Source organism: Podarcis pityusensis, assembly GCF_964106645.2.
Source record: "Podarcis pityusensis genome assembly, chromosome: 4".
NCBI lineage: Eukaryota > Metazoa > Chordata > Lepidosauria > Squamata > Lacertidae > Podarcis > Podarcis pityusensis.
The window spans coordinates 95829696-95857095 of NC_138027.1; the positions used below are offsets into that span (position 1 = coordinate 95829696).

General features: G+C 42.9%; 2 protein-coding genes across 2 annotated transcripts; one reads left to right on the plus strand and one right to left on the minus strand.

Annotated features, from left to right (window-relative positions):
• Positions 1-1032: 1032 nt before the first annotated feature.
• CLN5 (CLN5 intracellular trafficking protein) lies at positions 1033-9197 on the minus strand. Its single transcript, XM_081003239.1, has 4 exons — positions 8995-9197; positions 8094-8259; positions 5319-5544; positions 1033-3880 (listed from the first exon to the last, which is right to left on the minus strand). The coding sequence occupies exons 1-4, from the start codon at positions 9114-9116 to the stop codon at positions 3369-3371; spliced, it is 1026 nt and encodes a 341-aa protein (XP_080859365.1). The 5' UTR covers positions 9117-9197; the 3' UTR covers positions 1033-3368.
• A 792-nt stretch (positions 9198-9989) lies between these two features.
• Positions 9990-26754, plus strand: LOC308475843 (glutamine amidotransferase-like class 1 domain-containing protein 3, mitochondrial). Its single transcript, XM_081003305.1, has 4 exons — positions 9990-10186; positions 23383-23554; positions 25277-25481; positions 26467-26754. The coding sequence occupies exons 1-4, from the start codon at positions 10079-10081 to the stop codon at positions 26657-26659; spliced, it is 678 nt and encodes a 225-aa protein (XP_080859431.1). The 5' UTR covers positions 9990-10078; the 3' UTR covers positions 26660-26754.
• Positions 26755-27400: the final 646 nt, after the last annotated feature.

Here is a 27400-nt window from a genome sequence, read left to right on the forward strand (position 1 = left end):
AGCCACCTCTCACACCTAAAGGATGACTTTTCAGATGGTTCAGATGATTTTGAGGGTGGTGTTGTTAGAAGGGAAAAGTCGCCTTGCGTGTGCCGAAAACCACTCGTGTCTAAGAAGAGCTATAAAACTTTCTGCTATCAGTCAGGATCAAAAGAACTGATCAACTTAATCCAGTGGTCTTTAAACTAGTCCCACAAATGGCAGTTCCCCTCGCCCATTGCTACATGGGAAACTGGCTGTAATGCTCTCCTCCATTTCAAAACTATTTTGAGATCTAGAGGGAAAATAATAATAATAATAATAATAATTTTTTTAAAAATTATTTGTACTCTGCCACTCCTGGCGGCTTCCAACAAAATATTAAAATATAATAGTCCATCAAACATTAAAAGCTTCCCTAAACAGGGCTGCCTTCAGATGTCTTCTAAAAGTCTGGTAGTTGTTCTTCTCTTTTGACATCTGTTGGGAGGGTGTTCCACAGGGCGGGTGCCACTACCGAGAAGGCCCTCTGCCTGGTTCCCTGTAGCTTTGCTTCTTGCAGTGAGGGAACCGCCAGAAGGCCCTTGGCGCTGGACCTCAGTGTCCAGGCAGAATGATGGGGGTGGAGATGCTCCTTCAGGTATACCGGTTTGGGTGTTTTTTAAGTATAAAATTGCATTAGTCCCATTCTTCATAATGGCACCGCTTCCATATTCTTCAGCATTAGCACATTTTGCCAAGAAAACCTACTGCATTGCTGTTATGAACTTGAAGTGTGGTGCAGTGTGTAGCTTGTATCTACACCAAAAATATTTTTGAAATATTTCTTTGAGCAATCTCTTCTTCCAGCAGTATTTAGTAAGAGAAACGTCTCCAGAGTAATGAAGACTAGGTTTGAAGGCCTACACAAATTAGGCCAAGAAAACACTATGCCAGAGTCTAAACAAGCTTTTAAAAGGAACCTGAAGGTGTGGGAGGCAGACGTAGTGAAGGTTTAAGTGGTAATGCAGGATACATTTTAAGGTTTGACTAAGGACCCATTCCATGGTATGCGAAGAAAGATATACCTTTAATTAAAAGCGTTAACGTTTAAAAAACCAGCAACTTTATGTATTGAATCAGAAACACATTTTGGCACCTGTTTTTGTACATGTTTACCTGGACAGATTCTGATATTTTCAGAAGTATTACTTCTCAAAAAAATCCAACAAAGACCATGATGTGATACAGAGTAAGTGATAAAACTTTGCATGCACTTTCTATTAAGATTCCATCAAATAAAAAAAAAGTACGGATTTTATATTTTGAGTGTAGGATCCTCTTGTAATTAAAAAATGTACCCATTTTAATTACTGCCAAATATACCAGACGTATAGATGAGAGTGAACTGTAAGACTATGATTCAAAGAACATTTTGCTCAATGGACTCTACATCTGAATAGGATACAAGTTTCTGTAGATCTTTATCGAATAGGCAGATTTTATCTGAATTTGTTTAAAATAACACTTTAAATGTCCTTTTTGATTCTAAAATGTACTTGGTTTCTGGGTGGTTTTTTAAATGAAAATTAAGTAATATTGTTTCCATCCTTATGGTGTTATTTTCGGTTGTGTGAATGAGCATCTTGATACTTTGAAAAGTGCCCCTGTGTAGCTGCCTGTTTTACCTTTCTATTTCATTATAGTATTGTTAATAATGGCTGCTTTCTCCCTACCCCATAGCAATCAGGATAAACTTAGCAGCAGAGCAAAGCTAATATTATCCAGGTTTCTGTTATATGAATGAGTGTTCCTCCTCCATGTGATTTCCCTTTCTGTTCTATAAAGTTGGCTTAGATCTAAAGAAACTTACTCTGATCTACCTTCCTGGAGAGGTTGTTCTGGAGGTCTGTTGTTAACCTGAAACTGTTCTTAACCTGAAGCACCATTTTAGCTAATGGGGCCTCCTGCTGCCGCCGCGCAATTTCTGTTCTCATCCTGAAGCAAAGTTCTTAACCTGAGGTACTATTTCTGGATTAGCGGAGTCTGTAACCTGAAGCGTATGTAACCCGAGGTACCACTGTACAGTAAAAAAATTGTCTTAAGTAAATAAAAACTTAGCTCATTTTGATACATACTTATCTGCTAGATAGGCCAATACTGAACAGTGCTATTCCTTAGGCCAGTTTAAACAGCCAGACCCGATTTGCTCTTCCCCAAGGATTTTACGCTCACTAACCCAAGTTTCCATTTAAGATGTAAAACACTGGCACAAACTGTCCCAGTTATAGAGATAAGACCTCTGGGTCAGTAGTTACTTGGATCTGCTTTAGGATTAAAAACTTTAATCCAAACTATAGGGATTATGGACGAACAAAGGACATGAAATTTTAATCCAAAGCAAGAAATATTTTTAAAAGCAAGGCACGTAACTTCATTGTGATTAGAAGTTTTGCAACACACAAATTGACACTGCCAACTCATTGAGCCTATTTTGAAAAACTTTGTAGTTCAAGCAACAGCACAGATCAGCTGGCATTCATCCAGGAAAAACATCCTTTAGAATTGCAGCAACCTATAAATTTAACACACCTGGAGTAAGTAGCAGCTACTTAAAAGTGCTTAAGCAGATCCCCATAATTGTCTTAAGGTTGACCTCAAGGTTAGGAATGTATGTGCAGCCACATTCCTATTTTCTATTCTATGTGATTGTCCAATGCTAATGGCTTAGTAAGCATCCTTGAAAACCATTTTTTCCCCACATACTTCTGCGTGCCAGCATTACTTGAATCTCCTGTCCACTCCTGCAGCTCTACCAGCAGGCATCCCCAACCTTTGGCCCTCCAGATGTTTTGGCCTACAACTCCCATGATCCCTAGCTAACAGGACCAGTGGTCAGGGATGATGGGAATTGTAGTCCAAAACATCTGGAGGGCCAAAGGTTGGGGGATGCCTGCTCTACAGAGTGCTACAGTGAGGGTAATAAAATGAAAATAGCAGGTGGGGGAATCACTCAGGAGGGCTGCTCCCACGTTTAAATGCAACCATTCAAATCAGGTACAGGGCACATAATGAGAACTTTACCATAATTATTTACCACCCTTATTCACCCACATTGGTTCCAGTGCATACATCAAGTGTCTCTGGAAGTCAAAGGAAAATTGAAGGCTTGGAAAAGAATCTCATTCCCTCACACAGTTAAAGGTGAAATAGCTTAGGTTTGATTCATTCATTTCCCTGTGCAGATAACCTTTTCAGCGTTAGTAAAAATCCAGGTATATCCCAGTAGTTTCGGGCATCTTTGTTAGCCTGAAAGACATCTGAGGCAACTCAGCATAAAATGGGTTTGGGGGTTTTATTTTGCTTTTTTTTTGGTCTTTGTAAAAAAAAAAAAAAGTCATTACGAAAAACTACACGCCCAACTTTGTGCTGTTTGAATGAGGCAATGGGATTTCTTCATAGGCTATTTTCATGAAAGGGTATTTCATTGGCAGAAACCAATATTCCAAGTTATAGAAGAGGTAAAACTGATGGTCCACAGCCACTTCATCAAATATCCTCAAGAGGTTTAGAAAGAACTCTTTGACGGAATGATACGGTTTGAAAGGAGAATAGAAGTCTCTAATGGCCAGAGCTAGCGTTTTGTTTCCATGTGGTCCAAATATAGCTGTTTCATTTCCAAAGCAGACGGGCTCTGCACTGAAGAGTGTAATAGTGGTGTAATTCGTTTGTATCTTCTTAAAAATGGCCCCCAGCTCAGCTAGCTTTTGGTATGTCCTCTGGACAAACTTGGAGCATTCGTAAGGCTCAAACCACACTCTGGCCTGCTCCTCCGGGCTCTCTTTGACCATCCACGTCTCATAGTAAATGCCAGTTTCGTTGTCATATTTCACCCATTTTGCCATTTGATTAAACATAGCTCCTGTGCAAGAAGAAGAAAACACAATATCACACTACGGGAAGGAGATAGGAGAATCATATCTGCACAGCTGAATACTATCTGTGCTTTCAAATAACCTGCTTAATTCTGCAGCCTTTCCCACCTTTTTCTTCCCAGCAGCTCAGCATAGCGTACATAGTTCCCTCCTCATTTAATCCCCACAACAATCCTGTGAAGTATAGGTTAAGCTGAGAGACACCCAAGGGCTCTCAGTTGGCTTTATGGCAGAGTATGGGCTTGAACCCGTGTCTCCCAGGGTTCGACGCACTAACCACTACACCCCACTGGCTTTCAGTGTTCCCTGACAAGCTGGGCTGATGCTCCTATGCAAGCATAGCAGTCACTTTTTGAAATTTATTTCAGAAGGAACACCAGAATGCTTGGTGTAAGCACATGATGACAAAGAATCTGTGTCCACGAAGTGTTCAAATCTGAAGACCTCTGGAGATCTTCCCAGTTCCACAGAAAACAGAGGAATGGCTCTAACTATCAGGAGTTCGGCCTACACTCGAGTAGGACCCTGGCAGAGACACATGCCTGACTGGCATGTTCTCTCCCTCCTGGTTGATCGTTCGAGAGCTTCAAAAGCTTTCTTCAGCCCGAACATCACAGCGACTGATGCCAACAGACATCGGCACACTGAGGGTTCCACAGAGTTTGCGCATCTTGCGTAACAGACCTCAGCAACTCAGCATTTTGGCTAATCTACTTTATTTACATATAAACACACATGGAGCACTGCAACATGGCTCCCTCTCTCTCTAGCATCAGACAGCAAAGAGCAAAAGAACAAAGGACAATAGTCCCACTTCATGGAACACAGTAACACAAACATCCTGTCTCTGCCACTTCCCACTCTGTGGAGTCAAAACATCATACCATCATGTGATAGACAACAATCCCATGACTGCAAACACGGAGCAGGAATTCTAACACTAACCACATCTACTCAAATGAAAGTCTGATTAATTTCAGCAAGGATTTTCCCCAGAAAAGTGGGATTAGGATTGCAGACAATTTGCAAAGATACTGTATTTTTCGCTCTATAAGATGCACCAGACCACAAGACGCACCTAGTTTTGGGAGGAGGAAAACAAGAAAAAAGAATATTCTGAATCTCAGAAGCCAGAACAGCAAGAGGGATCACTGCTCAGTGAAAGCAGCAATTCCTCTTGCTGTTCTGGCTTCTGGGATAGCTGTGCAGCCTGCATTCGCTCCATAAGACGCACACACATTTCCCCTTACTTTTTAGGAGGGAAAAAGTGAGTCTTATAGAGCAAAAAAATACGGTATATGGATATACAGTAACACGCTCAGATTGCTTACTGGCCTGAACCAAGCCCAAAATAATCATCATGCACCAACAACTTCTGAATCTCACCCACGTCAACAAGCTCCATGAGAATGTTTGCATGTTTACCTGAGATTGTGGTCACCAGAACCAAGGTCCCGTTCTCCTTCCAATGGGCGTCATCTATTCCTTCATAAAAGCAGGCGGCCCCCTGATTGCACCAAAAAGGGGCAAGCAAATTGGGCCGGAGATGAGGAAACGTGCAGTTCCCCAGCTGGAAAAGCTCATACCACTCCATTGTGTAGTTCTTCCCCGATAAGGAGCTCTTGAAACCAACAGCGTCGTGCATGATCTTCTAAAAGAAAGGAATAACCAACACAAGTGAAGGCATGCCTTCGTTCATCATTCCACATTTCTTTTCTCTCTGTAAGGATTCTAACTCAGGGGTGGGGAGCCAGTGTGGTTGGTTGGACCAGAGCTCTCATCAGCACCACCTAGCAATGGTCAGGGACAATGGAAGCTGGCAGCCCAGAAACATCTGAAAAGCCACAGGTTTCCCCTTACTGCTCCAAGGCAGTGTTAGAAATTAGCCAGGCACGTTTTACGGCTGGCGCGGGTCCAAATGCGACCACATGGAGCTCTCTGGATGCCGGGTTGGCAACTGAAATCTCTCTTTTTTCCCCTATAATTTTTATTAAATTTTCTGTTTTACATTTTATAATATTCATTTAAACAACCTTAAAATATCAATGATTTCCCTTCCTCTCTTTCCATGGTTCATTTTGCACAACATAAATCCCTGCATATTTTATATAAATTAATCCATTCAGTATTCCATTATTACATCCATCAAAACTTATTTACACTGTTGAATTCATCTTAATGCTGCCCACGTTTTCAAATATACACAGTTTTCCTCCATATATTCAATAAACATTTTCCAATCTTCTTTAAACATATGTTCTTCTTGTTCTCTTATTCTATATGTTAGTTCCGCAAACTGCACATATTCCATCAGCTTAAGTTGCCATTCTTTTTTAGTTGGGACTTCACTCCTTTTCCATTTTTGGGCTAACAAAACACAGGCCACAGTAGTGGCATACATAAATAACCTTTTTTGACACCTGGGAATTTCCCCCAACGAAAAGGACTCTGGTTTTTTTGGGAAAGTACTTTTAAACATTTTTTTCAATTCATTATGAATTATTTCCCAATACTCTTTTACCCTTTTATGGACTTTTACAGGTCCATCGCATATGATAGATATGTGGTGGCAACTGACATCTCCATCTGGCTGACCCCTCCAGCTTTCTTAAGCAGGTACACAGAAGAGCTTATTCACAGCATTTATATCCCCCCTTTTTTCTCTCCAAGAAGTACATGGTTCACCCCACTCCTCAGTTTATCCTTACCATGACCCTGTGAGGGAGGTTAAGAGGCTGTGACTGGCTCCAAGGTGAGCTTCATGACTGAGCAGGGATTCAAACCCTGAGCTCCCAGGTCCTAGTTTAACACTCTAACCGCTGCACCACCCTGGCTTCCTAGAGCACTACTGCTATATAAATTAAATAGGTGAATAAATATGGGGAAAGGATCTGAAGTATTTTCCTGGAAGCTTGCAATTTATTTTGGATTGTTTTATTGGATGCTTCAATTTTAATTATAAAGCGGCACAGAAATGAATAATAAGAATAATAAATTGCAGTGTAAAAAAAAAAAATCATTGCCGAGAAATTCCATCGTGGTGATCATAACCTAGGTGTCAGGTGCCATCTGGCGATTAGCTTACATATCTGAGTTTCTAACACTGCTCTAGAATCCTATGAACACTTACATGGGAGTAAGCCCCACTAAATACAATTGAGACGTGAGTCTAAGTATACACACAGAGGATTGAACAGTAAGAGCAGGGGTCAGCAAACTTTTTCAGCAGGGGGGCGGTCCACTGTCCCTAAGACCTTGTGGGGGACTATATTTTGAAAAAAATAAATAAAAAATGAACGAATTCCTATGCCCCACAAATAACCCAGAGATGCATTTTAAATAAAAGCACACATTCTACTCATGTAAAATCACCAGGCAGGCACCACAAATAACCCAGAGGTGCATTTTAAATAAAAGGACACATTCTACTCATGTAAAAACATGGTGATTCCCGGACCATCCGCAGGCCAGATTTAGAAGGCGATTGGGCTGGATCCGGCCCCCGGGCCTTAGTTTGCCTACACATGGGTAAGAGCTTGACCCACTGCATGCATACTCAAAAGTAAATCATGCTTAAGTTTCAATTGGCTTTGCTCCTAGGTAAGTGTTCACAGAGCTACCACAATCTAGAAATTGCAAATTCCAAAACAAAAGCAACTATGAGAATCAGTGAGCCATACTTTGCACAGCTCGTAAGGCTAATTGGCCAATTATGCTGTCGTACTGGGGTTTTTTGTAACATGCCTTGGATGGCAGGAAAGGCAACACTATGAATGCCATAAAATAACAAAGCAATCTGGGGAAATGGCGCAGTTCCAGGAAGTGGACGTCCCGTGATTTCTCTGCACGAACATAGAAACTTTTACACGCTGAATATCTGGAAGGAGGGGGTGAATCACTGTCACATGCCAGTGACTGGCACTAGCCAGGAATAGTAATAAAACAAAAAATAAAAATCGCCCTGAAAGTGCCATTTAAAGATTGCTTCTTTCAAAGCTGTTACTTAAAAATTCTCAGAACATTTTCTAACACTCTCCTGTTGCCAGAGAAGTGGTAAACAATGTTTTCTGAATATATTTACACGGTCTATAGTTAATCAAATTAACAATGTCAGTTCTGTATTGCCCGTTTTGAAATCTAGGTTAATTGGGATGCAAAAGGCTGACAAAACAGAGGAGGAGGAGCCGCATGTCACTTTACCATATGACCAAGGAGAGCTCCATATTTGAATTCCCAGACAGGCGCCTGTAACCGAAATACTTCCAGGACATCGTCATCTCTCATCACCGGAATGGGAAAGCCAGTTGGGCAGAAAGTGTAACGAGCCTGGCAGTAGGCATCTGTTTTAGGGCGGTAATCAAAACGCCTGCATTAAAATAAATAAATGTGTTGTTTTTTAAAAATTTTCATTTTAACCCAAAAGTTCAGATTAGAAGAAAGAAACGGCCATAAACTGAAAGTCATCTCTTGCTTGGACATCTCTTGAATTTTCTCTCTCGCAGAGCTACATCCCATAATTATACTTAATCTCCCCATTTTGAGACTGCTCAGCCCCTGACAAGTCACCACTGCATGCCCATGAGTCATCTGTGTCGAAAAAGCGTCCCATCTGGAACCCTGCATTGCTCGCACCTGGCTGTTAACCATAAGGCTGGTGCTTCGAGACCACCCAGGGATGCCTGTAGGCAGGATTCCTGCATTGCAGCGGGTTGGACTAGATGACCCCGGATCCCTTCCAGCTCTACAATTCTATGATCCCACTCTGGACATCTGAAGCTCCACTGACACAACAAGGCTTCTTCTTTTCCTCCCCCTGGCACCACCCTTCCCCAAATATGTTCAGAGGGTCCCCCAGATTTGGGGGGGGGGGGGCAGGGGAGAGGAGGGGAAAGTTCTCCTGCGCAAGCACAAACCTGAACGACAGTATTGCATGCAACCCCTTTGTTCCACTTTAGGCACAGCCCGGATGCTTGCAAATCCTAATTTTTGGACGGGGAGCCCAAACCTCTCTTGCCATCCCCTGGAAGTGCTATAGTAGGCGGCCGCGGGGGGGGGATCCTGCCCGACGACCCTCTCCCCTCCCCATACGCCGTCCTCTCACCTGTAAGGCACGGGCCACCCCTGCTGCCCCGGAGAGCCGCACGTCGAGCTGCAGGGCGTCTCCAGCTGCAGCAGCAAAAGCAGCGGCAGCCACAGACGCGGCGGCTCCCCGCCTGCAGCCATGACGCAGCTCCCCCGCAAGCAGAAAGCAAGCGGCGCAGGGCAGGCCAGCTCCGCTTCCGCGTTTCTCTCGCCCGCCCAGCGGTCAGCTGAGCGCAGTTCAGCCCGTCACATGCCGAGGGGTCGGGCACATGCTCAGTGCGGAAACCTCCCGGACGCTTTTGGCAAGAGCGCCTGTTGTCGTTTCTCTGCCTCTAGCTCTGGTTTCTGTCCCGCGATCGCGATGGGGGAATCAGATCTCCCGGCTCTCTCAGCCCCACCGGGTCGTTTTTTGTTTGCGCATGGAGAAGGAAGCCTTTATACGGAGGGTCACCTGTCACGGATGCTTCAGCTGAGATTCCTGCATTGCAGGGGGTTGGACTAGATGACCCCTGGGTCCCCTCCAGCTCTACAGTTCTGTGATTCCATATCTCTGCTGTAGTTTTTTTGGGTTTCCTTTAGGTGCAGTGGCCGGAGAGCGAGTAGGTCGCCTTGCACAAGGCGTCGGATCCGGGGGTGCAGTTTAGGCTTTTAAAATCTCCACGCTTTTAGCTCGTTTCAAATATGTCTCAGCTACCCTTAGGCCAGACAATTTCAGAGAGGTGTTGCAATCTTACAAAGGGAAAAAGTAAACATCATATTGGAGACGCAGCAAAAGCTGTTTCACACGTGAAAAGCTTTTTTTTTTTTTTTGGACGTGCACGCCGGATCAAACCGCATGTAGTGCGATTATCCTCTTATGTGCTGCAAAATCAGCGCGCATTGCGCTCAGAAACGAAAGGGGAGCAGACGTGTTTGCATCCCAGGCGCGACGCCGTTTCCTGGAGGACGCGAAGTCTTTCCTGTCCTCCCGTCTCCAAGGGTCACAGAAAGCGCCGCCCCGACGGCTCTGCTTCCGGACCAGCAGGGGGCGGGTGGGATCCGGCACCGGATCCTTCCTTCCTGCGGCCTCTTCCTCCGTGGACGCGGGGGACCCGCAGGCGAGGATGGGGAAGCGGGTGGCCGTGGTCTTGGCTGGCTGCGGCGTCTTCGACGGCAGCGAGATCCACGAGGCGTCCGCCGTCCTGGTGCACCTGAGCCGGGCTGGAGCGGAGGTGAGGCTGGCGACCCTCTAAAAGTGCAAAAGGGGGATATTCCTTGCAGGGTGTGTGTGGACCAGATGACCCCTGGGGTCCCTTCCGACTCTACAATAATGGGATTCCTCCTCCCCTCGTGTCCTGCCGTGCAAAATCCGCCCAGCCCACCTGCCCACGGCTTAAATTTAGTGCAAGCAAGCAAGGAAACTGCTTGCAAGGGTCTCTTGCGATTTCCTCAGGATAGAATCATAGAATTGTAGAGTTGGAAGTGTTGTAGGACCTTTAAGGTCTCAAATATAGGATAAATGTGGATAATTGCACGAAGTAAATGCACATACATAAGTATATAAACCACATGTCTAAAACAGGTGCCATAGGTAGCCGTGTTGGTCTGCGGTAGTCGAAACAAAATAAAAAAATTCCTTCCAGTAGCACCTTAAGAGGCCAACTAAGTTTGTTCAAGAAAGCTCATACAAATAACAAACTTAGTTGGTCTCTTAAGGTGCTACTGGAAGGAATTTTTTTATGTCTAAAACAGTACAGGAGAGCAATCCAAAAGCCATCTTGGCTCTCCTAAAGACCCTCAATATTTCCTCTGCCTCCTTAATCCCCCTTGCCTGAGAACACGCAGGCAGAGATCAATCGGGAAGTTCCTGAAGGAATTCCTCTCCTATATCTATGAATCTTCTTTGTAATAATTGCCATTGTTTGCCCAGAGGCTCTGCACTGAGGGATGTCCTAGGGGGCAGCCTGTGTCAGTATCTCAGCCCACAGGCAGAGGTACCTGGCCTCCCCCGAGGCAATTGAGCGAGATACTGTGTGTTTACCGTCCGTCTGCGACCCCGGCAGGCTAGGTAAACAAACCCGGCGATCCTCCTCAAACGTGAGAAGAACACACCCTCCTCCTTCTCTCCCTCCCTGCATTCTCCCCAGGGAGGGGAAATGAGACAGACAGGAGTCCTTTCTACATGTTTTATTCCTGTCACTCAACAGTACATAGAAATGTGACTGTTCCCTTCAGACTCCATCAGAAGAGTCACAACCTCCTCCCCTGTACTTCCAGCACAGGTCATATGACACTCTGAGCTAACATCCGGTGCTCAGTACAGAGAATAGGCTCCACCTTTTCCCCAACAGTACATCTGCACTGTTTTGCATTCCAGCCATCTGGAGCTGGCTTTTGCCTTGGTGCTTTTTCCCAACATCCTCCCCCAAAAGCATCAATTGGCAAAACATTATCCAGAGAAGAGAACAAACAGTTGTTATATATATAACAGTCCCCTGTTGTTTCAGTTCCACCCTTGGAACTCCCCACCACTGGTTTCACCAGTGTACCTCTCTGGTTGTCTGGCTTCCAAGGAATGAGTGCTTCTGCATTACCTTGGCTAGCTACCCTCTGTTGTGTCTTTGTCTCTGACTTAGACACTGCTTCAACCTGCTTTGAGTTGTTAATAATAGCAACACATGCAACAGCTAAGTTAGCAAACTCTTTTGAGTACCTCTTTGGTGGTACACCCTTTGTAACTCTCTCAGACCTGCGTATGAGGTTCTGATCCTCTCTGCTCACTGGTTCAACCTCTGGACTTTGTTGAGAACCAGTAGCAATCAGTGGTTCATCCTTCACCTGTGAAGGTCTATCCATTGTGTGAGATTTCCTCTCAATGACTGTTACAATTGAACTCTCTGAGCTATCACTGTCATCATCAGTACCACTGTAATCTGTGACATCAGAAAAATCATCATCATCATCTGAATCGTTTCCTGTGGGAAATGTCTGTACTTCAACCCGCTCTTGCCCTAGAGCACTCTCTAGAAACTTTGTGAGAATCATCTGACCAGATTCAGACAAAATTACTCTGTAGAGACCCTTTTCATAACCCACAAAAATGCCTCTGGCATTCTTTACTCCACCTGGAGCTTCTGTTCTGACATGAGACCCGAAAACCTTAAAATAGGCAACAGAAGGTTTTCTATTGAACAGCTTCTCAAAAGGAGAACATCCCAACTCTGTTGAGACTTTTCTCAACCATACATGAAGATAGGACCCTAGCGATTCGGCCCAATATTCATGTGGCAAATGTGAACTCAGCAATTGCGCATTCATCCCCTTTTGCAATTCTTTGTTCACTCTAACACAGACCCCCCTGTTCCACGCTTCTTGCGAAACTGCCACTTTGTGGTCTATCCCTTTTCCATCCAGGAACTTCTGAAACTTCTGTAACAGAAAAACTTGTTTGTCATCTGTGAAAAGACAATCAATGTTAGCATCATGCATATTTTTAACCTTGTCACAAAACTCCTGAAACTTTTCTAAAGTTTCTTGCGGTTTCTCCATCATATAAACCCAAGAATAATTAGTGAAACAATCCACACACACAAGGTAAAATCGTGCACCGCCTCTAGATGGTTCTAGAGGACCAATCACATCAGCATACACCCGCTGAAATGCTCTGCCGACCTTCTTCGTCACCTTCCTGGTGCTCATACTGGTCACACCTGCAAGAGAGATTTCGTTAGAAACAGAAGAATTACATTTCATGTAATCACTTTGATCAAAAGTCAACAAATACAGTCCATCTTTCTCTTTGGCAGTAAGAAACAGTTCTCCATCTTTGTAGATCTTGCAGCTTTTAGCATCATAGGACAGTTTTAGTCCTTTCTTTGCAATCTGCGACACGCTCAGCAGATTAAATCTCAGTTCTGGAACCAGGTAAACATCACTTATAGTCAAGTTCAGACTCTCAAGATACACAGTCCCAATTCCAGTCGCTTCCAACTCCTGACCGTTGGCCTGTTTCACAGTGAAGCTTTGCTTCTTCAACGTCGAAAATAGTCCTCTGTGCGGGCACATATGAACCGTTGAGCCCGTGTCAATTATGAACGAGTTCCCAACATCTGGCGTGGTTCCTTTCGCCATCATAGCCTTTGCAGGTTTCACCTGGCACTTGGTACGGCTTTTGCCTGACGCCTCAGGCTTCGTAGAGCTGCTCTTTGCTCCTCTTGACTGGCGCGGCTTCTTACAGTTTCGCTGTAGATGCCCAGTCTGTCCACAATTGTAGCATCGGACAGCACTCAATGCTACACCATGCTCCCTAGTAGCATCAGCAGTGGGGAGATTTGAACTCTGTTCTTCCCTCCCCCTGTCAGCAACACCCATTGCACCTTGTTCAGGAACACCAACAGTTCCAACAGCCACAGTTCCTGCACTCTCCCCTCTGGGGTCAAAGCTCTCCTCAGCTTTCGATGAGCTCTTAGGAACTTGGCCAGCATCATCTTGGCTCACCCCTTCTGGGGTAGTTATCCATCCAGACCCTGATGAATAACTGTCTCTGGTCAGGGGAGGTGGGTTAGGCAAGTCTCCCCCCTTCTTGGCATCCATTTTGAATCCAAGCCTCTAGCTCACCCTGTCAAACAAGCTGTAAAATCCAACAGTTGTTTTTTCCTTTCTCACGCAGCAAACTGCAAGTTGTTTACGGTCTTTTGCACCTGGCAGCTAAACTCTGGCTGCTATGAAAGTCCCTTCCAAGGGCACGTGAACTTGTAGCCAAAACATTCTCTTGTTTTGTTTCGCTTTCCCAGGCTCACAGTCACAGTCCAGCCCCTTTGCCAGTAACTTTCCAACTTTCCGTTACCTAGCAACAATGCATTTCAATGGGACTTCTTATCTTAACCACAAGAATTTGTGGAATGCAGGCCTCTTCTCCCGGAGCTGTATTTTTCCAAAACGCAGCTCCCCGTGAAGCAGTGAATTAATCCAACTGCGTTCACACTTTTAGCCCGAAATGCAGCATACCTTGAGCTCCATTGCTTGGAAAACACCTCTTCTTTCCACCAGCTGTCTGTTGAGCCTCTGGCTTCTTTCAGACGCGTTCCTTCTCCCTTGGAGCAGAGGAGGACAATCCACCAGCCTCTCATGCAGATGTCCGATGAATCGCAACCATCCGAAGGCTGCCATATGTCAGTATCTTCAGCCCACAGGCAGAGGTACCTGGCCTCCCCCGAGGCAATTGAGCGAGATACTGTGTGTTTACCGTCCGTCTGCGACCCCGGCAGGCTAGGTAAACAAACCCAGCGATCCTCCTCAAACGTGAGAAGAACACACCCTCTTCTTCTTTGCTTCTCTCCCTCCCTGCATTCTCCCCAGGGAGGGGAAATGAGACAGACAGGAGTCCTTTCTACATGTTTTATTCCTGTCACTCAACAGTACATAGAAATGTGACTGTTCCCTTCAGACTCCATCAGAAGAGTCACAACCTCCTCCCCTGTACTTCCAGCACAGGTCATATGACACTCTGAGCTAACATCCGGTGCTCAGTACAGAGAATAGGCTCCACCTTTTCCCCAACAGTACATCTGCACTGTTTTGCATTCCAGCCATCTGGAGCTGGCTTTTGCCTTGGTGCTTTTTCCCAACAGCCTGATGGTCTTATGATCCAATGCTAATGTTTTGCGTAAACTGTGTCTGGAACTATGTAAAACTTGCTAAATCCTCAGGAATATCACACCTTGGCCTGCCTGAGCCACAGTAACCCCACCTCAGGTGTGATGTAATTTCTGACTGTTTGTAGAGGGGATGCACACCAAAATGAAAACCCTTAAAAGAGATGAAGGCAGCCCTGTTTAGGGAAGTTTTTAATGTTCGATGTTTTATCGTGTTTTTAATATTCTGTTGGGAGCCGCCCAGAGTGGCAGGGGAAACCCAGCCAGGTGGGTGGGGTATAAATAATATTAATATTATTATTGTGTTTCTTCTTGGTTCTGGGTCTCTCTGGCCTCCTTGCTAGGAAGGGAGGGAATTTGGTTGCTACAGAAAAATAAAGATCTGCTTTGCTTTCCCTGCTTCCTGCCCCCATCCATTCATCTCTGACCGATCATGGACTTAAAGGTAAGGTAAAGGGACCCCTGACCCTTAGGTCCAGTCGTGACTGACTCTGGGGTTGTGGCGATCATCTCGCTTTATTGGCCAAGGGAGCCGGCATACAGCTTCCGGGTCATGTGGCCAGCATGACTAAGCCGCTTCTGGCGAACCAGAGCAACGCACGGAAACGCCATTTACCTTCCTGCCAGAGTGGTACCTATTTACCTACTTGCACTTTGACGTGCTTTCGAACTGCTAGGTTGGCAGGAGCAGGGACCGAGCAACGGGAGCTCACCCCATCGTGGGGATTCGAACCGCCGACCTTCTGATTGGCAAATTCTAGGCTTTGTGGTTTAACCCACAGCGCCACCCGCGTCCCTTGGTCATGGACTTAGGGGACCCCTATTTTTCTGTATCAGAAGGAAACCCCCCATGGCCATCTAGTCCAACCCGCTGCGATGCAGGAATCCTGCCCACGGCTGTAATACGATTTCACTGTGTTGTCATGGGGGTTAAGTTTGAGGTCTCGGGCTATTGTTAAAGGTTTGTGTGGCTTTTGCTAAATAGTGGCTAGCATTTGTCTCCTCCACGTCACTCTATCCTAGCCCTCTTTAATGCCAATCTTTCATAGTAAAAGAAGAACCAAGGCATGCCATGCTTTAGAAAGGAAGTGGTGGAATAATTGCACTGCATTTATGACTGTCATTGTAGCTGCATTTATAACTGCACACAGGCACACACAGGGAGAGGGAAGAAGACCTGCATATGCTCTCATTCAGTGATAGTTTTTCTAGAAAAAGAGGTGTGAGAACTCACCATGAATGCCTCCCTTGTTCTCTTATAACGGCAATGGAGCCCCCCTGAGAGGTGCTGGAACTGAGCTCCAGTGAGTTATAGCAGAAAAAAAGGCCTTTCTCCCACCCACAGAAGGTTTTTCCATGGAAGATGTCTCTTGCCTGTTTCCTGGTCCTTTCTGCGAGGTCAAACTGTCTTTGGCAATCTCGATGCCTTCAATGTTCTGCTTGCTGGCTTGTAAACAAGCCTCTGTGTTCAGCAGAGTTTAGGATTCCGCAAAGGAGTGCATAAGATTGCAGTCTTGAAAACGAAACGAGGCTCCAGTTCTGAGCTCACTAGGTTGTATGTCTCATTGAACTCAATGGGACTTGTGTCTGAGTAAATAGGTTCAGCACCATACTGAATTCCATTAAATTGAAAATACACTGCAAGTTATTTTACTAAACATTGACAAAATATGGTCTGTGACTGTATCACTGGAAAACACATTCTGCAAACGTTTAGTACCGTTTATTTTACAACTTTAAATGAAAACACTATACAGTGGTACCTCAGATTAAGTACTTAATTCGTTCTGGAGGTCTGTTCTTAACCTGAAACTGTTCTTAACCTGAAGCACCACTTTAGCTAATGGGGCCTCCCACTGCTGCCACGCCGCCGGAGCACGATTTCTGTTCTCATCCTGAAGCAAAGTTCTTAACCCGAGGTACTATTTCTGGGTTAGGGGAGTCTGTAACCTGAAGCGTATGTAACCTGAAGCGTATGTAACCCGAAGTACCACTGTATTCTTATTTGAACTGGGGTAGATAATGCCACAAAAATGTAGTTGATTTTGTCACAAGATCTGATTTTTTTCAAATCAACATAGCACAAAAACATGACCTGATGGAGAGAAACGGATGCCATTTCCTGATTCAGCAGTGCAAAAATACTCTAAATCACTTGTAGAAATCTAGACAACATTCAAAAAGTAAAAAATTGTTGCCCAGTGTAAGGTCAGTCTTTTTTAAAGCAATTTATTAGATTTTACAATAAAAATAAACATGATAAACAATGTAACATTGATCTTAACATATTTTCACATTTTCTTTGGACTTCCTCACATCTCCCGCTCCCATTTTCATCGTTAAAACATTTTGTCAGCAATTTATCATCTTATTTAAATTCTTATATCCCTTCTATATTTCATAATCTTATAATTCTCCGAAGGAGCTAAATTTCACAGTCTTACTTATTTTCTTAAAAACTTCTAAATTTAGTGGTGCTCAGTTATTTTGATCTAGCATCTTATTTAACATTCACTCAAATTGCAATGCTTTTGTAAATAGTTCTTAAATTTCTTCCAGTCCTCCTCAATCCTCTCTTCTCCCAGGTCACGGATTCTGCCGGTCATTTCAGCCAGTTCCATGTAGTCTATCAGTTGTATCTGCCATTCTTCCAGTGTGGGTAGATCTTGAGTTTTCCAATGTTTTGCGAGAAGTATCCTTGCTGCTGTTGTTGCATACATAAAAAATGTCTGATCCTTCTTTGCCACCCCTTGGCCGACAATACCCAAAAGGAAAGCCTCTGGTTTCTTAGTGAAGGTATATTTAAATACCTTTTTCAGTTCATTATAAATCATTTCCCAGAACGCCTTCACTTTAGGGCAAGTCCACCAGAGGTGAAAGAACGTTCCCTCACACTCTTTGCATTTCCAACACTTATTATCAGACAGGTGGTAAATTTTGGCAAGTTTGACTGGGGTCATATACCATCTATAAATCATTTTCATTACATTTTCTTTCAGGGCGTTACATGCAGTAAATTTCAATCCATTACTCCACAACCTCTCCCAGTCCTCAAACATGATATTATGCCCAATGTCCTGTGCCCACCTTATCATAGCCGATTTAACCGTTTCGTCTTGTGTATTCCATTTCAACAGCAAGTTATACATCCTTGAAAGTACCTTAATCTTTGGTTCTAACAATTCTGTTTCTAATTTCGATTTCTCCACCTGGAACCCTAGTTTCTTATCATTTTTAAAAACTTCTTTAATCTGAGCGTAATGTAATCAATCTCGCACTTTGTCTTTCATTTTCTCCAAACTCTGCAATTTCCAATTGTCTCCATCCTTTTCTAGTATTTCCCAATATTTTGGCCATTTAGCCTCCATATTGGGTCTTTTTCGGGCCTTGGCTTCCAAAGGTGAAAGCCACCTTGGTGTTTTATTTTCCAGCAAGTCTTTATATTTTGTCCAGACATTAAACAATGATTTTCTGACAATATGGTTCTTAAAGGCCTTGTTTGCTTTAACCTTGTCATACCATAAATATGCATGCCATCCAAAGGTATTGTTAAACCCTTCCAAATCTAACACATCAGTGTCTTCAAGAAGTAGCCAGTCTTTTAGCCAGCAGAACGCTGCGGCTTCATAATACAACTTTAAGTCTGGCAGGGCAAAGCCCCCTCTTTGTTTTGCATCGGTTAATATCTTAAACTTAATTCTGGGCTTTTTGCCCTGCCAGACAAACTTAGAAATGTCTCTCTGCCACTTCTGAAAGCACTCCGTTTTGTCCAAAACCCGAAGTGTTTGAAATAAAAACAACATCCTTGGCAATACATTCATCTTGATAGCAGCAATTCGGCCTAACAAAGAAAGTTTCAATTTTGACCAACTATCTAAGTCTCTCTTAATTTCTGTCCAACATTTTTCATAATTGTCCTTAAATAGACTTAGATTTTTTGCTGTTATGTTTACCCCTAGGTATTTTACTTTTTTAACCACATTAAGTTCCGTCTCATTCTGAAACCGTTCTGACTCTGTATCAGTCAAGTTTTTCCCCAAAACCTTAGTTTTCTGTTTATTTAGTTTAAATCCAGCCACCCGACCAAAGTCATTAATCAGTTGTAATACTCTTTTCGTACTGGGCTCTGGCTTCTGCAAGGTCAAAACCAGGTCATCTGCGAAAGCTTTTAATTTATATTGTTTCTGACCGACCTGAATTCCTTCCACCAACCGATCCCTTCTAATCATGTTCAATAGCACTTCCAGAACCGAAATAAATAACAAAGGGGAAATAGGGCAACCTTGTCGTGTCCCTTTTTCAATTTTAAACTCTTCTGTAACCACATTATTAACTATCAGTTTAGCTTTCTGTTCTGAATATATCGCCTCAATCCCATTCTCAAAACCCCGTCCCACTCCCATCTCTTTTAAATTTCCCATCATAAATTTCCAGGAGATATTGTCAAAGGCCTTCTCCGCATCTATAAAAATTAAAACTGCTTTTGTATTTATGTCTGTTTGCAAAAGTTCCAAAATGTCAATAATGTTCCTTGTATTAGCAAACAGATGTCTTCCTGGGAGAAAGCCAGCCTGGTCCTTATGAATTACTTCATTTAAAACTTTTTTAAATCTATTTGCCAAAATGTCTGCAAATATTTTGTAATCCACATTTAAAAGAGAGATGGGACGGTAGTTCTTAAGTTGTGTCTTTTCAGCTTCCGACTTTGGTATTAATGTGATAAACGCTTCCTTCCACGACTCCGGTGCCCTCCTCCCCTCCATAATTTCATTGCTGACCTCCATCAAAGGTTGTATCAAATAATCTTTTAATGTCTTATAGTACTTGGAGGTCAGCCCATCTGGTCCTGGAGATTTGCCAAGTTGCATGTTCTGGATGGCTTGTTCGATCTCCTGTCGTGTTATTTTAGAATTCAGGATTGTCCTATTTTCTTGTGACAATTTAGATAATCCGTTTTTTGCCAAAAATTGTTTAATCTCAACATCATCTTGCGGCCCTTGGGTGTATAATTTTTTGAAGTATCTCTGGAAACACTTTCTAATGTCCACTGGATTCTGGATGTTTTTTCCATCAACCTCTAAGTTTGTAACAGTATTTAATCTTTGTCTTCTCTTCAACTGCCAAGCTAGCAGTTTTCCACATTTATTCGCCGACTCAAACGTTTTTTGTTTCATTAATTTAACCTTCCATTCAATTTCCTGATTTATCAATTTAGAATATTGTGTTTGATAAAGTTTAATTTCTCTCAGAGTTGGCTGTGACTTCGGATTCACTCTTAATTTCTTCTCTAATTCTTTTATTTTATCCAAGATCTTATCTTTTTTCTCATTTTGTGTTCTTTTCTTCACTGCATTCTGTTGTATCAAGAATCCCCTCATTACAGCTTTGCTTGCGTCCCAGATTATTCTTTTTTCCACCATATTATTCATGTTTATCTCAAAATAGTCCTTCAAAACTTTTTGGGCCTTCTTGGTAATTTCCTGATCTCTAAACAAATTGTCATTCATCTTCCATCTAAAGGATCCAGTTGGTAATAGTGTCATATCCATCTTTACTGCATTATGGTCGGAGCAGGTCTTTGGGCAGATTTCCACTTTTCTGACCTTAGGTGCCAGGCCTCTAGAAATCCATATTTGGTCGATTCTTGTCCAGGTCAGTTGGGCTTCAGAAAAGAATGTTCCCTCTCTTCCTAGTGGGTTCTTTGTCCTCCAAATGTCAATCAAATCCATATTGTCAATCATTTCAAAAAAGGTTTTAGGTAGTCTGCCGTCTTTTGTAACATTTTGACTTTGTGACTTGTCCATGTTAGTTGATACGACCCCATTCATATCTCCCATCATTATGATGTTGTTGTAGTCTAGATAGTCCAGCATTGTCTCCTGCAACTTCTTGTAAAATTCCGATTTCCCTTCATTAGGTGCATAAATTCCTAATATCAGCAGTTTCTCTCCTTGATATTGTATCTCAATAGCCAAAATTCTTCCATGTTCATCTTTAAATAGGAATTTAGGTGACAGGCTCTCTTTTGCATATATCACCACGCCTCTCTTCTTAACTTTGTCCGAAGATACAAATTCCTGGCCCAATCTTTTATTTATTAACACTTTTCTGTGGAGCCTCGTCACATGTGTTTCTTGTAAACAAATAATGTCCAATTGTTCTTTTTTTAATATATGAAATATTTTCTTCCTTTTTTCCGGAATGTTACAACCATTAATATTCCAGCTCAACAGTTGCAGAGACATCCTGAACTATCTGGTTATTTTTCAAGGGGTGGTATCTTCTCAGGGTCTTCAGGTTCCACAGATGCTGATGTTGGTACTGGCGTTGCCTCAGGCCCAGAAGGTAGTTCAATTCCTTTTTGAAGGTCCTCTCCGTATGTAGACAGGAATTTGTCTCTCTCTTCCAGTGTTCTCACTTTGACCTTTCTCCCTCTAAAGGTAAAAGATAATCCTTGGGGAAATTCCCACCTGAATGGAATTGCGTTGCTCCTTAGTAGTTTAACCAGTTCAGAATAGGCGGCTCTAAGATCAAGCAGTAGTCTTGGGATATCTTTATAAATTTCAATTCTTCTATCCAACACCTCCAGTGATTTTACAAAGTGTAGTCCCAAAATCTTATCCCTTTCCTCCTTTGATCTCAATGTTATCAAACAGTCTCTGGGCCTCTCCTTCTTTATAAATCTTCCAAGTCTGAAAGCTGACACAATTTTAAAGTCCTTTTCTTCCAAGTTCCAGAACTTGGAGAATTCTTTGGTCAAAAACTCAGTTAGATGTCCTTCTTCTGCCTCTTGTAGTGATCTAATCCTTAAGTTGTTCTCACGGTTTCGCAGTTCTATCATCGAGAGATAAATCTGGTGTTCCCCGACTTGTTTAGTGAGTGGTCTTACCTCTTGCTCTAAATTTTCAAATCTTTGTCTGGTGTCCTCAGTCAATTTCCGATTTTCTGCTGAGGCCTCCGTTAGCTGTCCAATTGCTTGTGCATTCTGTACCACTTGTGTGGTTAATTTATTTAGACATTCTGTGTTTTTATCAATCTTTGCTGATTGCGCATCTGCTTTCTTGTCCAAAGCTTCCAATTTTTCAAAAATTTTGTCTAGTACAGAAACAGATGCTCCTGAGGCCATATCTTCCAGTTGTAACTGCTCTGCTTCGCCCTCTCCCTCCACTTCTGAGGGCAAAGTAGGCACAGATGATCTGCGTGTCTGTGAGGCTGAGGTTAGAGTTGTTAGAGTTGTTTGTTTAGCTCTCCCTCTTTTTCTTGTGCCACTCATTCCAACGTTATCTGTCAGTCAAGGTCACACTGAGTTGTTCCCATGGGAATGGAAAGGTCCAGAGCAAGCAAACAGCAAGGGAATCGAAAGTAAAAAGTGTATGTAAAATCACTGTTATAATCCAATCCTCTAGAGGGAGCTTAATCTGTCTTTCAGAGTCTAATTTAATGTCCAAGAACCTTCAAATACAAATGTTTAACAGAGTTTATAAATGGTCACTTTGTTGCAGACAGTGCTTATTTATCTTCAAAAAGAATGTTTCAAATTTAAAAGGTCTCAATACCCTCAGATTGTTTCAAGTTCCAATATACAGTATCCAAATCTGCAGTGCTGACAGCTCCCTTAGTACTCAGGCAGCTCCTGACTCTGGGTTTCACCTTCTAATTTGTAATCCAATAAGAGGAGGAAAGTCAAGTGCAAATAAAAATCCCAAATCTTTAACTTAAAGTCTTTACTTTAAGATGCAAGTTCAATAGATGCTTAGATCTGTAAAACTTAGAGTCTCTTTCTTTCAGCCTCCACTCCTCCAGCTGATTGCTTTTTTTTCAAGTTCAATGGCTGCGGAAGACGGACTTCCTGCTTCCACGTCTCTCCGCTCTCAGCCAAGTTCAAGCCAATTTAAGTTTCCCTTTTAAAGTCTCAAATTCAAGTGATTCAGTCTTTTACTCACAAGTTAGTTGCTTTTTCGTCCGGATCCGTAATTTAGCAGGAAAAGGGATCAGCGCTCACCGACAGTAGCAGCGCGGCTTCGCTCCTCAGGCTGTGAAACAGCTCACAGCGCCGCAACCCCCCTCCGTGCTCCGGAGCCCCTTACGGGGTTCCTTCTGCACTTGGAGGGTCGCTCTAGGCGCCCACCGAGCCTCAAGACCCCAGGCTCTTGCCGCCTGGGGTTTTCCAAAGTGGGTCTCCGCTTCGCCGTAGCGGACGACCCGTTGCCTGCGGAGCCTCCTCTCCCGTTCAGAAGAGGACCGCCATTGCCGTTCGCGCCGCCCCCGGAAGTCCACTGTATTCTTATTTGAACTGGGGTAGATAATGCCACAAAAATGTAGTTGATTTTGTCACAAGATCTGATTTTTTTCAAATCAACATAGCACAAAAACATGACCTGATGGAGAGAAACGGATGCCATTTCCTGATTCAGCAGTGCAAAAATACTCTAAATCACTTGTAGAAATCTAGACAACATTCAAAAAGTAAAAAATTGTTGCCCAGTGTAAGGTCAGTCTTTTTTTTTTTTTTAAAATGTGTCTATATTAAAGGCAACATTTAGCCCTGTTTTAAAGATCTTGTTACCTAATCTTGCTACCTGAAATACCAATTGATGCTGAAATCCCTATGCTTTGTCATTTTGGAATTTCAGAAACCTCTTGAAATGTTGGTACTTGCAAAATTATCTTGCTTAAAATTGGCAAAAAACCCCCATGGTTAATCTTGACTCTTGCAACTAGCAAAAGTGCTACTTTGTAACACATATGTATTTGTGTTCCCTTTTCTTTTTCAGGTAAAGATATTTGCACCAAATATTGAGCAGATGCACGTTGTTGATCATTTGAAGGGTAGTCCAAGTGAAGAAAAGAGAAATGTTTTGGTTGAAAGTGCTAGACTTGCGAGAGGGGAGATCCAGGATTTGGCTGAGTTGAAAGTCGGTGAATTTGATGCAATTATTTTTCCAGGTGAGCATTTAAAAAAAATAAACTAATCAAACCTGCAATCCTATATGCCTGGGAGTAAGCTCTATTAAATTCCACAGGATTTGCATTTGAAAGGACATGTTTAGGATTGCGCTGCAAATGAATTAGTTTAACACTCACTTATTTGTGAAACATAAAAATCATTTGCACCAGTTCAGTGTGCTCAGCACTGTGAGCTGGGACTCTATAACTAGATTCCAATACTGCACCTCACTGCAACAATACTCTCTCCCGCAAAGCATAGTGCATTTTATTTACCATATTTTTTGCTCTATAAGACTCACTTTTTCCCTCCTAAAAAGTAAGGGGAAACGTGTGTGCGTCTTATGGAGTGAATGCAGGCTGTGCAGCTATCCCAGAAGCCAGAACAGCAAGAGGGATTGCTGCTTTCACTGTGCAGCGATCCCTCTTGCTGTTCTGGCTTCTGAGATTCAGAATATTTTTTTTCTTGTTTTCCTCCTCCAAAACCTAGGTGCGTCTTGTGGTCTGGTGCGTCTTATAGAGCGAAAAATATGGTATTTAGTTTATTAAATTTTTATACACAAATACACAACAAAAACCAACCAATAATCCCCATTTCTACATTCCACATTTATTTTTTTTATAAATGAATAAATAAATTTAAAAAATGAAAGTGGTTTGCACAATTCTAATGCACACGATAAAGGCCACATAAAACATTTTTTGTTTTGGTTTTTCAAATTTTTTTTTATTGCTTTTCCAAATTTATAAGAAAAAGAAAAGACATTACAAAACACAGCAAAAGAAAACACATTACAATACAAAAGAAAAACATAAAAAGAATTATTTCTTCCAAAACCCAAATTGCCTTACATTGTTAATTGGCTTCCTCGAGTCCCCCTAACTGAATTTCATTGTATCACCTTGTAAGAGTTCTCCAAAATCATATTTCTATTGAAATTGACTCCTTCCATTTACTGTCCTCTTTTATTAGTATTCTAGTCCTTAATGTTTTACAGCACATTCTTATTCTAAGCCTAAGCCTATTTATTACTTTCAAGTGACTTCTAATGATCTTACATTACAATATTTAGCTATATATTCTTTAAATTTCTTCCAGTCTTCTTGTGTCTCTTCCTCTTTCTGGTCCCGGATTCTTCCAGTCAGGGTGGCCAGCTCCAAAAAGTCCAACATCTTCATCTGCCATTCATCTATTGTTGGTATTTCTTGCGATTTCCAATTTTTGGCCAATAAAAGTCTTGCTGCTGTAGTGGCATACAAAAACAGTCTAACATCTTTTTTGGGCAGTTCTAGTCCTATTATTCCAAGGAGAAAGGCTTCTGGTTTCTTAATAAATGTGTTTTTCAACATTTTTTTCAATTCATTATAAATTTCCCCCCAGAAGTCTTTCACCTTAGGACACGTCCACCACATATGGTAAAAGGTACCTTCTTTTTCTTTGCATTTCCAACATTGGTTATCATTTGTATGACACATAAAACATTTTTTGAAAATAGATCACAAACTAGGGGAAATCAGCAAAATGTTCACCATAGAAGATGCCTTCTCAATCTCTACTGGAAGAGCGCTCCACAGGGCCGAACCAATTTTGTGCCAATATCAAATAAGCGTTGTCTCATTGGGTGACAAAACAGTGGCGCTGCTGTGTGGGAAGAGGCAATAATGGGAAGTTTCTTCTCGACATAAACGAGTAAGCTCTTATCTTTCCCCCCTCCCTTCAAGGGGGCTTTGGCGTAGCGAAGAACTTGTGTTCCTGGGCGGTGGAAGGAAAGAACTGCACTGTCAACAACCTGGTGAAGTCCACCCTCGAGGCGTTCCATAGCGCAAAGAAACCCATTGGCTTGTGTTGTATCTCCCCTGTCCTGGCAGCGAAAGTCTTCCCAGGCTGTGAAGTCACCGTCGGCCACAACAGAAATGTAGACGGGAGGTAAGGAATTTTGTTTGGAGCATCATCTGATTCTGCGCGCATGCCGATTCTCTGCCAGTCACAAGATCCACCTGTTGCAGTGATGTACAGCTTTCTCCAATCTATCATTTTTCTCTGTTGGTTGTTGCTGATTACACTCATCGGTCACTTTGTACAAAAGAAAAAAGACGCAGAGCAACTTAATCGCGTTTATATGTCCTGTTTTAAAACCGGGGCGGGGGGGGGAGTACAGTGGTACCTTGGGTTAAGAACTTAATTTGTTCCGGAGGTCCGTTCTTAACCTGAAACTGTTCTTAACCTGAGGTACCACTTTAGCTAATGGGGCCTCCCGCTGCTGCCGCGCCACCATGGTGCGATTTCTGTTCTAATCCTGAGGTAAAGTTCTTAACCCGAGGTACTATTTCTGGGTTAGCAGAGTCTGTAACCTGAAGCGTCTGTAACCTGAGGTACCACAGTACAATACAAAAAAATGCTCTTCCTGTAAAATATTAATAAGGACGAGTCCCATCTACCCAACGTCACGCTATATCACATCACGATATACCGACATATCACAATGTCTGAAATAAGGATGGAGTTGGTTTTCAACTTCCAGCTAAACATCAAGATATGCTGATTTATGACAATGTTCAAAATAAAGATGGAGCTATGTAGAGGCATTGGCTGGCTTCACGGTTTTTAGCACATTGTGATTTCTGCATAGCACACACACACACACACCATGATTCACAATATATTGCCAGGTCAAAAACTATGAAGCCGCTATCACGATATAGACTTCAAACTGGTTTGGGGCTGCAGTCCACTTGGGTGAGATCCATGCAGAAGGGTCTCTGATGAAGACCACAGGGTCTGGTCTGGTTCATACGGGGAGGGCCGGTCCTTGATGTATTGTGGTCCTGAGCCTTCCAGGGCATTAAAGGTCAAAGCCAGCACTTCAGCAGTGAGGGAAAGGCAGTTCTTGTTTAACTTCCTTCCCTTGCAGGTTTCCTGATGCTGAAACAGCTGCGGCCATCGAAGAACTTGGCTGCAAGCACATCTGCAAAGACGTGAGCGAGGCCCACGTGGATTCCGCAAACAAAATAGTCACCACTTGCGCGTTCATGTGCAAAGCCCCTTTGCATCAAATTTTTGATGGGGTTGGAACCATGGTTAACGAAGTCTTGAAACTGGCATGAAGTGGGAAAGCCAGGCTTGGTGGCAGCTGGTAAATGCGTTAACAAATGATGCTTTGGTTAAACATGGTAGAATCAATAAAAATAATTAAGCCACCCGAGATCAAGAGTCTTTATTCAGGGAAGAACTTTGTTTTGCTCAGGGCATGCAAACAATACCTATTTTAGTGACACTTATCAATTGCACCAGCTTTTATAGGGTGAAATCCAAGCTTGCTCTTCTGTCTTGAGTTCCAGCTGAGGGTTCCTGCCAGGGGAAGGCATTTTTTGCTAACTTCTCCCTCCAGCTCCTATTCTGCCTCCTCTACTGTTGCACAGGTCACCTAAACCCTCCGGAACAGCCATTTACCTGCCCCCTACTTTCCACTCCACCTTGCCTGGCACAAGTGGATGCAGCAGTTGCCCCCCTGCTGCCCAACCAGGGTTGGGATTGTCCTGCCAGTGCTATTGTAAAATAGATGTTGGACCACAAGCCAGAAGAAGTGATTGGTAAGCCCCGTCAATTTAATTTAAATTTAAATAGGTATTTAAATAGGAATGCCAGAGTCTTTTAAGTAGTTAGGTGCATTGACAAGTGCAAGAATGCCCGCAGTTGGGCTCAGGCCAAATGTTGGTCCCTAAAGCAATTGTCTCGTGACTGCTCTCTCAGATGGGTTTCCCCCCCAGATTCTGCAAAGCAAAGAGAAAGAGAAACTGAGGCTTCGCATGACACAAAGATCTAACTTTCTACTGACAGCTGCACGT

Bases quoted from the DNA above. Each gene is read 5' to 3' on its own strand.
- CLN5 (XM_081003239.1), bottom strand. From the start codon at position 9,116: ATGGCTGCAGGCGGGGAGCCGCCGCGTCTGTGGCTGCCGCTGCTTTTG. The intron at 8,260-8,994 runs GTGAGAGGACGG...ATTTTAATGCAG, and splicing joins GGGTGGCCCGTGCCTTACAG to GCGTTTTGATTACCGCCCTA. The intron at 5,545-8,093 runs GTAAAGTGACAT...CCTTTCTTTTAG, and splicing joins GAGCTCTCCTTGGTCATATG to AAGATCATGCACGACGCTGT.
- LOC308475843 (XM_081003305.1), top strand. From the start codon at position 10,079: ATGGGGAAGCGGGTGGCCGTGGTCTTGGCTGGCTGCGGCGTCTTCGAC. The intron at 10,187-23,382 runs GTGAGGCTGGCG...TTTCTTTTTCAG, and splicing joins TGAGCCGGGCTGGAGCGGAG to GTAAAGATATTTGCACCAAA. The intron at 25,482-26,466 runs GTAAGGAATTTT...CTTCCCTTGCAG, and splicing joins AACAGAAATGTAGACGGGAG to GTTTCCTGATGCTGAAACAG.